Consider the following 16,640-nt stretch of genomic DNA (forward strand, 5'->3'; position numbering starts at 1 on the left):
AAAGTGTTAAGATCAGCTTAGAATGCATTTTGCTTTTATTTCATTTGACCAAATATTACTTACGTTTTGACTATAATCACTTAAAAATCTATCTGTATAGTTAATAAATCTGTTTGTTTGTTCTACCTGAAGAAGTGTGTTTGGTTTGATGTGTGTCAGAAATTCCCCTTGGGATAACAAGTCTGGTACGCCTCTACCTCGATATAACGCTGTCCTCAGGAGCCAAAAAATCTTACCGTATTATAGGTGAAACTGCGTTATATCAAACTTGCTTTGATTCACTGGAGTGCGCTGCTTTACCATGTTATATCCGAATTCGTGTTATATTGAGTCGCATTATATCAGGGTAGAGGTGTATATATAAATTTCTTTGTTAAATTGATTAACTCATAAGCTTGCAGTGTCCAGTTGGCATAACTGGACACTGCAAGACCAGGGCTGGCTCCAGGTTTTCTGCTGCCCCAAGCGGCGGGGGCAGGGGGGGGGAAAGAAAAGCCGATCGGCAGCACTTTGGCAGCAGCTCAAAGAGGAAGAGAGGGACTGATGGACCTGATGCCGAATTCCGGCCGAACCCACCCCAACAGCGGACGGAGTGCTGCCCCTTTGTACTTACCGCCCCAAGTACCTGCTTCCTTAGCTGGTGCCTGGAGCCAGCCCTGTGCAAGACAGAGGTTCCTAGGGTTGTGTCCAGGACCGGCGATATTGGCTAGTATCATTCGGTTGCACAATCCAAGGAGCAGCTTACATGCCAGAGGCTGTGCATGAACAGCCCAGGAGTGGGGGTTCTCACAGCAGAGCAGGGTAAGGCTGGCTCCCAAAGTCAAGGATTGGAGTGACCTAGTGGATCACTGGTCCAGACAGCACCAGAGGGTAATGTCACAGCATGGGCATGTGCTGATGGCCACTGTTCTATTTTTCGGGTCTGGATATACCACCCAGTAGCTTGCTTTACACTAATGACTTGATCTTAAATCATAGAAGTAAATGAGAATTTTACCATTGACATCAATAGGATGAGGATTAGGGCTTATATAAGTGAGAGTAATGTGTGTCAAATTTATTAAGATTTGGCTCACTCAGGTGTCTGACCGCTTACAGTGCTGGTAGATGAAGACAGATGATTTTAGGCTATTTGTAGACAATAGTATGCTACATCCAAAAGATGCATTTTTTTTTTAACCAAGGTGTTTTAGACATAACCTGTAGGAACCTGACATTCACCAAATAGAGGTGGACAGGTACTGATAACAATAGCCAAGTTAGAAATGACTCAGTCTTAACTACAGTGGTGCTACTGCCCCATTATAATAGGGTTTTCACTTACAACAAAAAGTGGAACACAGATCTTCAACCCTACTGACTCAGTGCCAGGTAGTGTTGCATCCAGTGTAAATTAAAACCAGCCTTTTTGGCTCTTGCTTTATGAAAACTCTGCTTCATACACCTTAACCAAAAAAGACCTTCCCAGCAACTGTTTCGTGTAAGTTATCATATTTAGAATGCTATATTTCATAAAGTTTGCAACAATATCTATCTAATAGCACCTCAGGGTGTGTCTTTTCAAGACAGATCATGGAATAGTCCCATTGGATTTTCTAGTTTTAAAATTCTGTGAAATTCATAGAGAAATGAATTATGCTGCAAATGTGATGGTAATGATGTTGCTATAAAGCTGATGTTAAGTTTCTGTGAGTGTGTTGTCATCCAGAAGACTCTCCTCTAGGAAATGTCTTTGTTCTTGTTATGAAAACACACTCTTCCATATCCACTTGAAGATTATATTTGGTTGTTCATTTGCATGAATTGTTTGAGCGTCTGTATGTGAAATGCTTATTTTCTAGCTTTCCTTGACAAATAGATGATACAAATACACTAAATCATAAAGAAGTTGGTATATTTCAGAAATTGAGCCTACAGCTTTGAGTTGTCTTTGTATCTGTTGATGTCTTTTTGCAAAGTAGCATTAGATTGTGGGTGTGGTTTTTTTTGTTAGTTTTTTGTTTTGTTTTTTAAATCTATCGGGGATGTATACACTAGTGACTGTCCATGTGCATGGTTGTGCCATAACTCGCTGTTCATATCTAAACCCCAGAAGCATATGTCTGACAGTGAGCAGAAGGACAAGTAAGATGGCACGACTGAGGGATATGGGTAAGTACACACCTCAGGCTGTGGCACAGCCCTGTACCCAAGCCAGTTTGCAGTGTGGACAGGGACAGGGGGTGGGTACCAGGCCTCAAGTGTCAATAGTCATCCACTCCAATTTCCACATACACAACTTCTTTCTTCCTACCCATTACCTCATGTATAAGGTCCCTGTCCCTCTGTTTTCAATGGTATTCCATCAGAACTGCTTTCCACTGCATTTTTTGATCAATGCAGGTGAACATGGATTCTGTCTCTAGTGCAGCCGCTTGGCCTGTCAACCAGACTGGAAGCTGATCAATGAGTGGTCAGAATATATCATCTTCCATGACTTTTCAGGGAGCATCAGGAACATTCATCTGTACTGGGAAATGTCATGGAGGCTGGAGGAGGGCTCATGAGATGTGCCCTTTCTACAAGGATCTGGACTGGGTGCTCTCAAGGGCTCACAACCCTGCAAGCCTCATTGTCTGATTGGATGCCAATGAGGGTCAGGGTGACGTGGTATCAGGGCCCACGAATGATGCCAATGTGATTGTCCACTTATTCCTGGAAGAACTTCTTAAGGAACCTGTCCACACCCCCAAGCAAACCTGAGGAAGACCCTAAACCATGAGAGGAACTGGAACCTGCGGCTAGTAAGTTACAGTGGACACCTCACCCTCCAGGGCATTTGAAGTGCTGGAGATTGCAAACTGGTAACATAGGCACTGTAAGGAACTGCCAACCCTTTGCCACTTGAGACAATATGAACATTCATACAGTAACTCCTCACTTAAGTTGTAGTTATGTTTCTGAAAAATGCTACTTTAAGCGAAATGATGTTAAGCGAATCCAATTTCTCCATAAGAATTAATGTAAATAGGGGGGTTAGGTTCCAAGGAAAATTTTTTTCACCAGACAAAAGACATTATATATGTTGGGAGCAGCTCCAAGGCAGAGGGCGGTAGCAGCATATGGCAGTGGTAGGAGGGACACCTGAACTGCTGGCAATTGATAGCCTGCTGGGTGGCTGCTGCACAGGGAACTTAGGGGAACTGATTAGGGGGCTGGCGGCCCACTCTGGTTCCAAGCCCCCTCCAGCTAGCTCCAAGGGGCTGCTTTTCCTGCAAGCAATGGACAAAGCAGGTGGCTGCCAAACAATGTTATAAGGGAGCACTGCGTAACTTTAAATGAGCATGTTCTCTAATTAATCAGCAACGTAACAACAAAACAACATTAACTGGGATGACGTTAAGTGAGGAATTATTGTACACTTTTTTTTTATCATTAGTAGCCTCGTCCTTCCTCATGGGCTGCCAAGTTGTCTGAGAACTAAGGATAGTAACAGTTGCATTCCTGGAATGCTCAAAAGTATCAACATTTTGGCCTCCTACAGCAAAACAATATTATATAGGGCATTTCTTGGCTTCTTCCAAAGGGGAAAAATATATAAGACACTCTTTTGTCTTCGAATTATCAAGATCTTTGTCTCCAGAAAGGTAATCTGTTCCACGAGGAGGGCAGTAACAGCACCTCAATATAGCAGAGGCTGATGGAAAAGGACCCTGGAAGAGCTGCTCATGGAGATGGAAGGAAGAATTAGGAGCAGTTCCTCAGAGCAGAGGAAGGCGAAGCTCTGCAGCAGGAGGAGACTTTGAGTTAGTCTGTGGAGCAGGAGTCTCACCATAGGGAATGGGAGCATTACCTAATGGAGACGTTGATAGAATGAGTGGCCGAACAAGCCTGGAGTTTGGCCACTGCACCTGTCCATGGGCTGCCTTCACTAGCTGTTGCCCAAGCTACTGCTGACCCAGAGGATCCTCTTTCTAGACATCTGCCACTCCCCAAAACAATTGGGAGGAGGACATGGAGACTGCAGGACTCTCAGGACCACATCTCCACCGGCACTTGAAACCCCTTGCATGGGGACCCTCTTGATCATCAAGGAGGGAAATGATGAACCTGTGGGAGTCCTGAACCCCACCAAGTGCCCACCCCATAAACTCCATGCAGGAGAAGTCACTGGTGTCCAAGAACAATTTTCCCTCATCTTTATCTCACCCCATCCAGGCAAGGGGAAGAAGACAGCTGTATTTGCTGGTATTCGCAGGATCAATCCTATTATATTTTAAATATTGTTGGTTGACATTTCGTTGTAAAATATTTTAATGACATGTTTCTTATAATTTCTTTTATTAAATGTGATAGTTTCCTTGATTGTGTGTGTGGACCCTCCCTTCTAAGTGTGATGAATGGAGGAAGAAAAGGTTCAGGATTGGGCCTCAAGATTCACAGCTAGTACCAATGCAGGCTCAGTAGACAGGCCAGGTTAGAGAGGAGAGCACGCCCTTCAGCTCCTAAAGGTCCCAAGTATAGTTGAGGAACGTTAGAAGAGAAGCGTGGTGCTTAAATTAGTTCACAGTAGAATGTGGAGGCAGATGGTTTTGGTAGCTGTTAGAAAGAAAGAAATGCTACGTCACCTCAACACATTGTTGAATTTCAATATGTCTGTATTGGACTGTGGATATAACAATATGTTAAGGTTCTTGAGGCTATTGATCACATGACTTGTTTAATAGGTTGTTATTTTAGATCAAACTTTTAATGTTTTCCCCCTTCTTCTTGGAATAGGAAAAACTTAAAGTATGTTTGGTTTTTCTGAAAATTTGTGTATGTGATGATTTTCGTGGACACATCACTTCTAGGCTCAGGACACTTTTTTTTTTCCTATTGTTACAAGCACTCTGGCAAGAAGATATGTAAGAGACCATTGTGTCAAGATTTTTTGGCTTGTACAGCGGGGTTGTGAGGAACTTACAGACTTCCGTAAAGTGAAGTTTCTAATGAAAGCCATTATAACAATTTAGGACTAAATTCTGGGCTAAATTATACCAGTCTAAAGTAACTCCATTGACTTCAGTGGAGTCACTTGAGACTGTTGTAATTTAGACCAGAATTTAGTCCTATTAACTTCATTAGAGTCAGTTAAGATTTGGACCACAGTTACACTGGTGAAGAGTTTTAGATTAATCAAGATTAGTTCTTGTTTCACTTTTTCAAAATAAATGTGGAAAGTCATTCAGCCTCTTTCTCTTTCTTTTAATTTTGATGTAAGATCATAATTGACTCTGGATGTTTTTGTTTAATCGGTGGGACTTTTAACCATGTTTATGGTTTTTGAAGAAAAGCAGCTTTCCAGATTAAACTCTCCTACATCTTTGTAACTCTATTCTTATGACAGAGTTAGTTTATTAACTGACTGTTTCACAGAGAGATCAATAGTATTCAGGCTACAGATTCTTCAGTTAACATCCCCAGGAAGAGGAGAGTTTGTATTACATTAACAGCTCTCTTGTTGAATTGAGAAGTTGGTGTAATTTATCTAATTCCTGCAGAAAGATCCAAAAATAGACAGCCAAATCATCCTTAGTTTATCTTCATTAATGCTTTGATCTAACATTTGCACTGTTGTTAGATGCCTTTAGAGACCTCTTGATGTGTGTGTCTCCGTCTCACTGCCATTAAACCTACCGGCTAGATTCTATTTGGGAAAACCGCTGGTAGAAATAATACTGAGATTTATTTGTTTGGGAATTTCAAGGGCCATACAAGTACAGTGCAGAGCTTCATCTCAGGGAGGAATGGTGTACCTTTTGGGATGGTGCAACTGACCCCTTCCTCCCTCCACTTCTTAACACAGGCCCCTCTAGTCTCAGGGACTATGTAGCCTTGCCAGTTCCTTACCCAGCCTTGTTCCCATTTGAGCAAAGTGTGTTTCTGGAGTGATTGGAGGTAGCAATTCCTATGCTCCTGTGAGTGGATGCTCTGCATTTGTGACTGGTCTCTGCTATGGGATGTGCACTCTGCAAGCACCATTATAAGAGCCAATCACAGTTGGGGCCCTTAAGCAGCATAAAGAACTATAGTAGCATTGCTTTGTATGGGCAAGCTCCTGAAGTTTCTGTGGAGGGTCAGATTCTGCTCAGTTACACGTACATTCAGGGGAATTGAGGGCAGAGTTCTTTATTAGGCAAAAATCCCAATAGTTAATGAGAGTGATGACTTAGGGGTTATAACCCCCTCAGTATCCGTTCTTCAATGGCCCTGCCATCTGTGTATGTCAAGAGGGCAAACTCCCTTAACAGCATGGTCCCAAAACTTTCAGAAGGATCCAAGTATAGGTGTGGGACTAAAATATAGTGGGCTGGGAGACTACATGTGCTATCCTTCCTCCCTCTCCTCACAAAACTAAGCTGCTGCTGCCCCCTACCCCCCACCTACAAGCATAGGAAAGGCTGCATTCGTTTCTTCCTGGAACTCCCCTGGAGGTGAAGCTTCAGGGATGGGAGCAGTACAGTAGGGAGTCTTAGGGCTTGGCTACACTCGAAACTTCAAAGCGCTGCCACAGCAACGCTTTGACGTGTGAGTGTGGTCGCAGCGCCAGCGCTCTCCCAGCGCTGCACGTACTCCACGTCCTCATGGGGATTAGCTTGCAGCTCTGGGAGCCGCGCTCCCAGCGCTGCGGCACTGTTTACACTGGCGCTTTACAGCGCTGTATCTTGCAGCGCTCAGGGATGTGTTTTTTTCACACCCCTGAGCGAGAAAGTTGCAGCGCTGTAAAGCGCCAGTGTAGCCAAGGGCTTAGAAGTGCAGCTCTATTGCAGCTGAAACTGTTAATAACAGGAGCTGTAGGGAGGCACAGGAAGCTTGCAGAGATGTCTCTCTGCTTCTGGTGCAACACTCAGGTCTCTGGGCTGCAGGAAGTGAAACCTGCCCTTTGTAAAGTGATTCAGAGTGGTCATCCCCACTGCACTTTCTCCTGTGGGTTTTTCCATGGGTAAGGGAGTGATCTGGCACTCTAGGTTATAATCAATCTTTAGGCAAATGGGACTTTAACTTGGTTAAAGACTGAGTAAAAACTTCAGTAATGGGAGGTGTGTGCGGGGGAAAGAGTCTCCCTTCTTCCCTAGTTTTGGGGCCAGCTTGTAATACCAGTGTGAGTTCTGTTAGCTAGAACCTGCCAATAAACTGTGGTTGATTTTATTCAGGAATAAGAGTTGGCTTACTATTGGTTGCTTATGAGAAACTGGAAAAAGAATTCCTTTATTTGCAGTGTACAAAACCCTTGGGCCTCAGAAATCCTGAGTCAGCCCCTCCAAAAATATGAGATTATAATACATAATTTGTCTTCTGAGCTTTTAGTGGTCTATTTTCCCCAAACTTTTCTCTGCAAACTTATTTTTAAATGGAAAGGTGAGATTCTCACTCAATTACATGACTTTGGGTTTGGGGGCTTTTGAAAAACTCCAAATACTATGAGATAAAATCATTAGAATTATCCACACAGTTCTATTCTACATGTTCCTTACTAGAAATAAAACTATGGGGCTTAACTCTGCCTCTGCTGCGGATGAAGTTTCCTCTTCTGTAGTAAGCAGTGACTCACAGGAGTAACAGTCTGTATGATTAACTGTGGCAGCTATCTCTTCTAGTACACGTAATTATCTGTTCATTAGACCATAAGCCCAGGAGTTAGGAATGTGTAGGGTGTCTCTGTTTAAAGGGCAGTCTCAGAATGTAAATATTAAAAATATGCTTTCTGGTTTGCTTAAGTTAGACTGACAGGCTAAGAACCTTGTGTTGGTTTTGGCTGACAAAGAAAAGCATATTAAGAGGAAAAAAGGCTTTTGAGAATTGCTGTATCAATAACATTGTAAGGCAGAATATAAGCTTTATACTGTTTGCTTGTTTAACATTTAAAAGCCCATTAAGAAATAGCATCAGATTGTGTGTAGAAGAAGAGAATAAAAAATGTATAGAGCTCTCCTTTTGTAAACATGCCCTTGAACCCACTTGTTACTTTGATAAACGATTTAGTCACAGTGAGAGAGGAGCTGGCCTTTACTCAATGGAGAACCATAATTATAAAATGTATTTAAAATAATTACATCCTGGGTAGTGGAACTTCTCTAGGTTTGTATGTAATGCAGCAAGGATAACTTAGAGTGCTATGCCTGGCTTTCCCCACCATTTGAAGAGGTGGAGGAATAAGGGGAAGAATGTGAATGTGGTTAATTGTTGGAGAGGGAGTGTTCATTTGCCCGCTTTGCTGGTTGAGGATTACATGGGATGGAATTGCTGCTGTTAGATTGGGGGGGGTGTATGTGTGTGTATGGCGGAGGGGTGGGGAGAGTCAATGTTTGCATTTTAAATGGTGTTCAGGGCACATAGAGCAAGCAGATGATGTGGGTTTTTGTTCTTCCTTTGCATAAGTCTTAATAAACAGATGACCTGATGCTGCATTGCTTTTCTCCATGTGAGTAATATTTATTCATATTAGTAGTACTATTGAAGTCAATGGGATTAGTCATGGGAACATAGAGGACAAAAGGATATAAGGACTGGCAAAATAGAGTCTATAACTATTATAAACATTTTTGGCTTCCTTTCTTTATTGCTAGGATTGCAATGTATCTGCATCTGGAAAGCTTTAAGTAACCGATAAAGGGAGATATGCATGGAAATTTTAACTTCAGCAGTGGGAGAATGGAGCTAAAACGTGTGCATCTTTGAACACAGAGAAAATAAGCAAAGGCAGCACTGGCTAATGGTTAGATTAGAGTAATGGGGATTAGTACGCCAGAGTTCTGCTCCTGACGCTGCCACTGAATTGCTGTGTGGCCTTGGGAAGGTCCCTTAAGCTGAAATACTGAGAAGAAAATGATGCAGGCAATTGCTGTTGAGCTCTAGAACTTGCACATCTTCAATGATCTATCTCTTTTAAGTAACAATTACTAGTCATACCAAATTGCATGGTATGTGGGTGTGGGGTTTTTCCCCCTCGTAGATGGGGGCTAGGGTAAGATAGCAAATACAGGGCAGATCTTCAATGGAGCTATGACAGTTTACACTAGCTGAGGAACTGCCCCTACATCTTCATGTTTGAGCCTGCTGTGAGTCAAAATCTGTACTCTGGATTCTAGAAGAGGGAAATACCAGAAACCTAACCCATTGTATCATCTGATCCTTACACTCTGACTATAATTGCAATGAAACATTTCATTCATAAACTGAATGAAACTTTTTTGAAGTCCCAAGGTATAAATTACAAGTGCTAATGAATGTTTTATGCACATTTTAAATCTACTAAGCAGAGGGAGAAATAATAGTGCAAACGCAAATCTTTCTTGCCTTCTATGAGAAATTAGTGAGTGTCCTGAAATAGAAGAATTATCTAGTACTAGGAGAAATAATTAATAATTGTGACATATATCTAATGGAGATTATTGTTTAGATTGCTTCCTATGATAAAATATCTACAGTAAAATAATCAATGATTGCTTTGTCCATACATTTGCAATATTTAGCAGAATTTCCTTGTCATTTCATACAGAAGTGATATCAACAAACCTGAGATTAGTAGTTATGTGAAAATGATTTTCATGTTTATAGTTACTTTTAGAAATTGTTGCATTTCTCATTTTGCCTGCAAGGTGATGTTCTACTTAAATCAGTGGGAATTTTGCCATTGATTTTACTCTCAGGAGTAGTGTCATTGAACTCAAAGTATATTGTGACAGAGTCAGGCCAGCTGGCTACAGGAGATATATTAGCCCCAGGTTAAGTAGGTCCCCTTTCCCTGGGTAAGGTAACAAGGAAGGTTCCAGAACAATCAGGAACTTTCTGGAAACAATTAAGGCAGATAGGCTGATAAGAACACCTGCAGCCAATCAAGAAACTGCTAGAATCAAGTAAAGCAGGCTAATCAGGGCACCTGGGTTTAAAAAGGAGCTCACTTCAGTTTGTGGTGTGCGTGTGAGGAGCTGGGAGCAAGAGGTGAGAGTGTGCTCCTGGAGGACTGAGGAATACAAGTGTTATCAGACACCAGGAGGAAGGTCCTGTGGTGAGGATAAAGAAGGTGTTTGGAGGAGGCCATGGGGAAGTAGCCCAGGGAGTTGTAGCTGTCATTCAGCTGTTACAGGAGGTACTATAGACAGTTGCTATCCACGGGGCCCTGGCTTGGAACCTGGAGTAGAGGGCGGGCCCGGGTTCCCCCCAAAACTTCCCAACTTCTGATCAGACACAGGAGAAGTTGACCCAAACTGTGGGTTCCACCAGAAGGGAAGATCTCTGAGGCAAGCAGATCCGCCAATAAGTGTAGGACCCACCAAGGTAGAGGAGGAACTTTGTAACAGTATGTAAAGTTAAGCATGTGCATCAACCTTTATAGGATCAGGGCCTTAATTTGTAGCACTACTGAGCATAAAAAGACATCAACATTTTGACATCCTGGGTGAAATTTTGCCCTCTTTTTTGTCAATGACAAAACTGCATTGACTTCTCTGGGACCAGGATTTCACACCATGTGCTCTGATGGTAAATTCTTTGGTGCAGGGCTTGTCTCCCAATGTGTATAATCTGCTGGTCAGTATGTGTTATGTCTCTCTCTCTCTCTCTCTCTCTTGTTCGATCCACATAGTGTGAGTCTGTTCTAGCTAGAACGGTTCAGAAATTCTTTAGTGAAACTTTTTTGGTCAGAAAATGCAGATTCATTGAATTCAGAAAGTTTCACTGAGACAATGGAAGTATTTTTATTTTAAATGAGGGTCCAACAGAACATAGGCAAGGCTCTGACAGGACCCTGCTTGTTCACCCTCACAACCCTTCAAGCCTGGTGGGCTGAAGGGGACCTGGGAGTCCTGGCTCCTGGTTCAACTGGGTGCTTCCAACAGCCCTTCCTAATATCGCTCAAATAATTTTAAATAACAAAGTAGCATGAAATCAGAAATGGGGCAGTGTGGAGAGGATAAATCAGCCATTTATTTAGTTCTTTTGACATGACTTTTCTAGTGTATTATACAGATTATTCTATTTATATTCTTTTTCTCTATTCCTCCTTTCCCCCAAAGGCCAAATGTATGTCTGGAACAAGAGCTGGCAATAGTGGGACAGCGGCAGCCGTGTGTTCAGGCTTTTACCCAGGTTGTCAAGATGTGGAAGCAAGGCTGCGCAGGACATAGGTGGTGTATGGCCTATGAGAGAAGGTAATGCACGATTGCTAACTAAGTTATTTTATTGCCTGTTTTCTGGTAAGGCAATTGATAGGAACACTTCATACTTTGCCCAAGAAATATGTACTGAGAAATGTATTACAATACCTTTAGCCCTCCCCACAAAAAAGTTATGGATATATTGGTATGTGCTGTTGGGATTTTGCAGTCAATTTGTATTTCTGTCAGAGGCATGTGTTTATGCACATTAGCATTTATCATGGTGGGTAAAAGTTTTTTTTTTAAAAAGGTTTTTTTTTTTTTAGGTTTATATTAAGGCCTAAACATTATAATCTATTATGTCATTTAATTTAAAATACAAAAAAAATTACACATTTGCTACCAAGTTTTAAAGAGTCAAAGTGGTGGAAGTCACTGGCTAAGCACCTAGAACCAGAATTTGTTTAAGTGCTAAACCAGTTTTTGACAGTGGGACATGTTTCACTTTACTTTCTCAGGTACAAGAACCATTGACCTATGTCTGAAATGAGTGTATGTTACAGATATAATGTGTTGAACATATTAAATCCTGTGTACATTACTGCTGTGTTTTGAATAAGCTGCACAGAAGGAAGTTGGGATAATTCTCTTCCATTGGCTCTTATTTTATAGGACGGGGTATTACACAGTCTACAAACAAGTGTACATCATAGAGCATCAAACTGTCTACAAATGTTGTCCAGGATGGACCCAAAAAGATGACGAACCTGGTTGCCTGCACTGTAAGTTGTTACAGGATCCATCCAACGTTGTGAAGCGAAAAGTAGAATACATTTCTCCATCTGGTCTTATTTACTTGTTGACTGTGTGTTGTGAAAAGATTGCCCCTCTCTTGCCTTTTAGATATATTTAGGATTCCCATAAAGGTGAATGGTCTCATATCATAGACTTTAAAAAAAAAAAAGCAAATGTGCATAATAGCATCAGGTATCTTTAAGATGGCTGAAAAATACTTTGCAAGGACTATCATTAGAAGCTCAACATTCATAATTGATTGGTGTGCCAGACTCTCTGCTGGCCTTCCATAGACTTGATGTCCAGTTTAGTGCTGATATAAGCAAATGTAGATTCTTTGAAATAAGAGTTGTGGCTGCCTAAACCAACACTAAAATTGGCCCCATCTCTCTTACTCTGCACTTTGCACTCATATAGCACGGGTATCACTCTGTCCCTCCATGATGGGTATGACCATTGTTGGGTCTAGAAACTTTTCTCTACTACAGCTGTTACCATCAGGGCGGGTGCAAGGATGTTTCGTGCCCTAGGCTAAACCTCTGCCTTGAGCCCCCCCTGCCTCTCCCCCGAGCCCTGTGGCAGCTCTCCGCCCTAAGGCGTCCCCCCACACCCATGGCAGCTCCGCACGGCCCAGAGAGCTGTGTGGCAGCTCCCCGCCCCAGCTCACTTCTGCTCCACCTCCTCCTCGAACACGCTGTCGCCGCTCCACTTCTCCCGCCTCCCAGGCTTGTGGCGCAATCAGCTGTTTGGCGCCACAAGTCTGGGAAGGAGAGAAGCAGAGCGGGACGGCGTGCTCAGAGGAGGAGGCAGAGCAGAGGTGAGTTGGGGTGGGGAGTTCCCCTGTGTGCCCCTCCCCTTACTTGCTGCAGGCGGCCCTCCCCGCGCCCCCCTTCCCCAGCTCCCTCTGCCTAAATGCCAATGATGACCGGAGCGGCCAAAGATCCGGTCACCACTGAAGGACCCGAAATGCCGCCCCCCAAATGCTAGTGCCCTAGGCGACCACCTAGGTCGCCTAATGGGTTGCACCGGCCCTGGTTACCATCTACAGGTTTCCTGTATCTCTTCACCTCAGATTCTCCATTTCATTTACTGTACCTCTGAACTTCTCTCTACTTTGGCTATTTTTTCCCCTGTACAGCATTTTGGCCTATGCTTTGTATGAGAGAAACTAAACAAAATAAAATATTTTTAGGGTTGTATGCAGAGTCCTTGCTTTTGTGGTCATTTTTCTTGAGGGGTTGCCCCTTTCTGCTTCAGGCTATTGACTCTGTTTTGTTTGCTTCTCTGTAAATGCTGTCAAAGATGCATTTAAAATTTGTAACCAAATCTGAAGCATAAAAGGAATTTATCAAATTGAACTTCTGTGGAAATGTAAAATCCTTTTCTTGGAAAAATAATTCAGATGCTCTGTGAATTCTTTAAGGCACCTGAGTAGCTGAACTAACCTTTATTCAATACATTCAGGCACAAGGAGACTGTTTTGATTCAGCTGGTTCTGTATTGTGCATTTGGGGACAGGGGGAGGAAATTGTCTCACCGTAGCTGTTACATAATCTATTGAGATGTGAGTTTCAATCATCTCTGCATTATACAACAGCAATTCATCCACCCTTCCATCATCCTCCCTGTGGAAGCTGGTAGCATTCTTAATCTTGCCAGACTGTGCTTTCTACCCTTTAAACACCTTAAAGTCAAACCACACCATTCCCAAGGCCATTATTACATTACATTATATTATTATCCTGGACTGGGACATCATATCTGTATGATAATTGGAAGGAAGATTATTTTTTGCCTATTCTCCTAAGAACAAGGCTTACTCTAATTTAACTTGTTCAGTGAAAACACAACCTCTGATTCACATCAGTTTGGGAGGCTTCTATTACAACCAGAATGACAATCTGAGGTATTCGTTCTTTCTGAAGAGTTGTACAATGAAGATTCTTCTTTGTTGTTTTTTCTAGTGTTGTGCTCTGTAGGCACTTGCTTCAATGGCGGGAAATGCTCTGAAGGAGGATCCCTGATGTGCCAGTGTCCAGCAGGATTTCAGGGTCCGCGCTGCCAGTATGGTGAGTCAAAGTTAAATTGCTTGCAGTGTATCTATAATAGTCTACATTGTTTTGAGGATGCCTTCAGATAAAATGAGCTCAACTAATATTTTGTTACTTGAGGTTACTTCTGCTGCTTTTTAAATGGCTATGCAGTGGCTCCACCTATTCTCAGTACTTGCTTCCTTTTTGTTAAGTTTATTTAATAAAATAAATAAATAAACAAACAAAACCTCACAATTGGCCCAATTTGTAGTGAGGCTGTGATGCTGCACAATGTAGTACTAGTGAAAATCTCAGTGCTAAGCATACAGTAGAACCTCTATCTACTGCTCACTTGCTAAATTGGATCATTTTCAAAAGCAGCCTGGCATTCTCACTCCATCTTTCAGCTATGGCCTTACCCTTTCAAATAGTGGGCACCCAAAACTCTCAAATGAGTCAACAGGAATTTGGTGAATGCAAGGAATGTAGGTACTGGGCCACAGATCTTTAAGGATGGGCTGCTGTAGTGATATGTCTGATATCAGAAAGACTGGCTTTACAAACTATGCTGCAGAACACTTCCTAGTGTTCTGTGAAATTATTTTGTTATCTGCAGTTCAGTATTAAAGACACAGAGTACCTTTTGTGACTATAGTATCACGGACCCTTGTATTGTGATATTTTCCCTCTTATTTGCTCCTTCACAATATTTGGTAATGTGCAACTGATCTACCAGGAACTGGTGAGGTTCTGCTCTAGTGTGCACTATGCAAAAGTGTCTATTGCAAATACAATAAATAATATATGGAAATATATCTATCTTATAGAACTGGAAGTGACCCTGAAAGGTCATTGAGTCCAGCCCCCCACCTTCACTAGCAGGACCAAGTACTGATTTTGCTCTAGATCCCTAAGTGGCCCCCTCAAGGATTGAACTCCCAATCCTGGGTTTAGCAGGCCAATGTTCAAACCACTGAGCATTCCTCCCCCTATGTATATTAGCACTAAGTGCTCCAGTTTAATAGGTATTCTTGGTTTTTTAAGTCAGCTTTTCAGAACAGTCTGTCTCGTAAGAAAAGAGTTCTATAAATGTGGGAAAAACAATGATTTCCACTATATTTCAATCCTTAAGGACTTACATTGTAGTCTGTGCAAATAAAGCTTTATTTGAAATTTTAGATCTTCAAATTTTCTCTTTCTAGCCATGTGAAGGGTAATGAGATTTGATGGTACTTTTACACTGACAGACTTTGATAGGTTGCAAATGTTGAGCCAAATTCTTCACCTTAGTACACTGACGCAAATCTAAACTAGCTGAGTGGAAGCCATGTAGAAACTAGACTAATCTCACTTCATGATCTCTATGCATGCATAAAAGAACCTACTCTATCAATTTATCTCTTTATTGTTCAGAGATATGACCTACCCTGTCACCAAATATTTTATTTAAAATAACACTCGCAATGTCACATTCTTATAATATTTTTGGGCCATCAGGGTACAGTTATTCTCATTCAACTATATTCTCCTCTCATTTACATCTAATGCTTTGTAGTTGTGAGGGAGAATTTTAATATCTCTGCCATACTCCATCTTGATTACAGGCCTTAATTTAAATGCGATGTGCTCAAAACCTGAATTCCAAATTCAGTGTATGGATTGTGTCATTCTTGTTCTATAAGTATCAGACTGACCTCCACTTGGGCTCATATGGGTCTCTCTGTGATTTGACCTTTTATGGGCACACTGCACTAGTGTGGCTTCACTCCATATGAGAAGGAGCAGCAACTCCTGAGTGAAGGTAATGAGGCAGTCTGAGTTACAGCAGGCTACATCACCTTATGGAGAAATGCAAACATTCAGCAAATGAAGGAACAGAAAGTGTTTATTTCACTAAAGCCCTGTTGCAGAATCTGGTCACAGATAACATTTTTAATGTGTAAACATGAAAAAATGGTGCACTTCAATAAATAAAATAAATGGAACTTCTGCTGGTGGCAAAGCTTCAGAATATTGTGGGCCAAACTGTGATCTCAGGCCCAGTCTAGATTAAGGATATTTGTATGGGTGTTTCTATGATTATATATTTACACTTGTGCAAATCACAAATATGTATGTGCTGCACTGAACTATGTTGATGTAGCTACACTGGTGCAAATTTCCATAATGTAGACATGGCCTAAAGGACACCAGTGTAAATCTGCAGCAATAGTGCACTGATATCAGTGGAACACTGATGTAACGGAACAGAATATAGCTCAGCATATCTGAGAAGGACCCAAGTAACCTTTCCTTTGGATCTGCAATATACAGTTTCAACAAAGTCAAAATAGCTTCAGCTCATATGTCTGTATGTTAGAAAAATTGAAATGGAATACAAAACTAGTTCTAAATGCACTGATTACCTTGAAATACCTAAAGTGTTAAGACATTTCCTAGAGCAGATGAGACCTAAGGTCAGATCCTAGGACTAACATTAGATTCTGCACTCAGTTCATAGGGAGCGGGCTGGAGTGGTGACTGGAGACATTGTAAAAACAGTGCAAGTTATCCTGCATTTTCAACTCTTCACAGTTAGGTGGAGGTTTCTATTGGTGGTTTACTTTCTACTGATTTGTGAGAGCTTGAGTGGAATTTCCGTAGTTATTTCCAGTGTTATACAGTAGCTGCTATCTGCAGTCTAGCAGGAGTAGAT

General features: G+C 41.8%; 1 protein-coding gene across 1 annotated transcript in view; it reads left to right on the forward strand.

Moving 5' to 3' along the window:
- The window catches only part of LOC127057291 (multiple epidermal growth factor-like domains protein 6), a 290,208-nt gene that overhangs the window by 8,140 nt on the left and 265,428 nt on the right, over positions 1-16,640 (forward strand). The window contains exons 2-4 of the mRNA XM_050966209.1: positions 11,037-11,171; positions 11,790-11,899; positions 13,877-13,981. Of these exons, the coding sequence (XP_050822166.1) occupies positions 11,037-11,171; positions 11,790-11,899; positions 13,877-13,981 (350 nt within the window). The remainder of the gene's footprint in view (positions 1-11,036; positions 11,172-11,789; positions 11,900-13,876; positions 13,982-16,640) is intronic.

This window comes from Gopherus flavomarginatus, chromosome 8 (genome assembly GCF_025201925.1).
Source record: "Gopherus flavomarginatus isolate rGopFla2 chromosome 8, rGopFla2.mat.asm, whole genome shotgun sequence".
Classification (NCBI taxonomy): domain Eukaryota; kingdom Metazoa; phylum Chordata; order Testudines; family Testudinidae; genus Gopherus; species Gopherus flavomarginatus.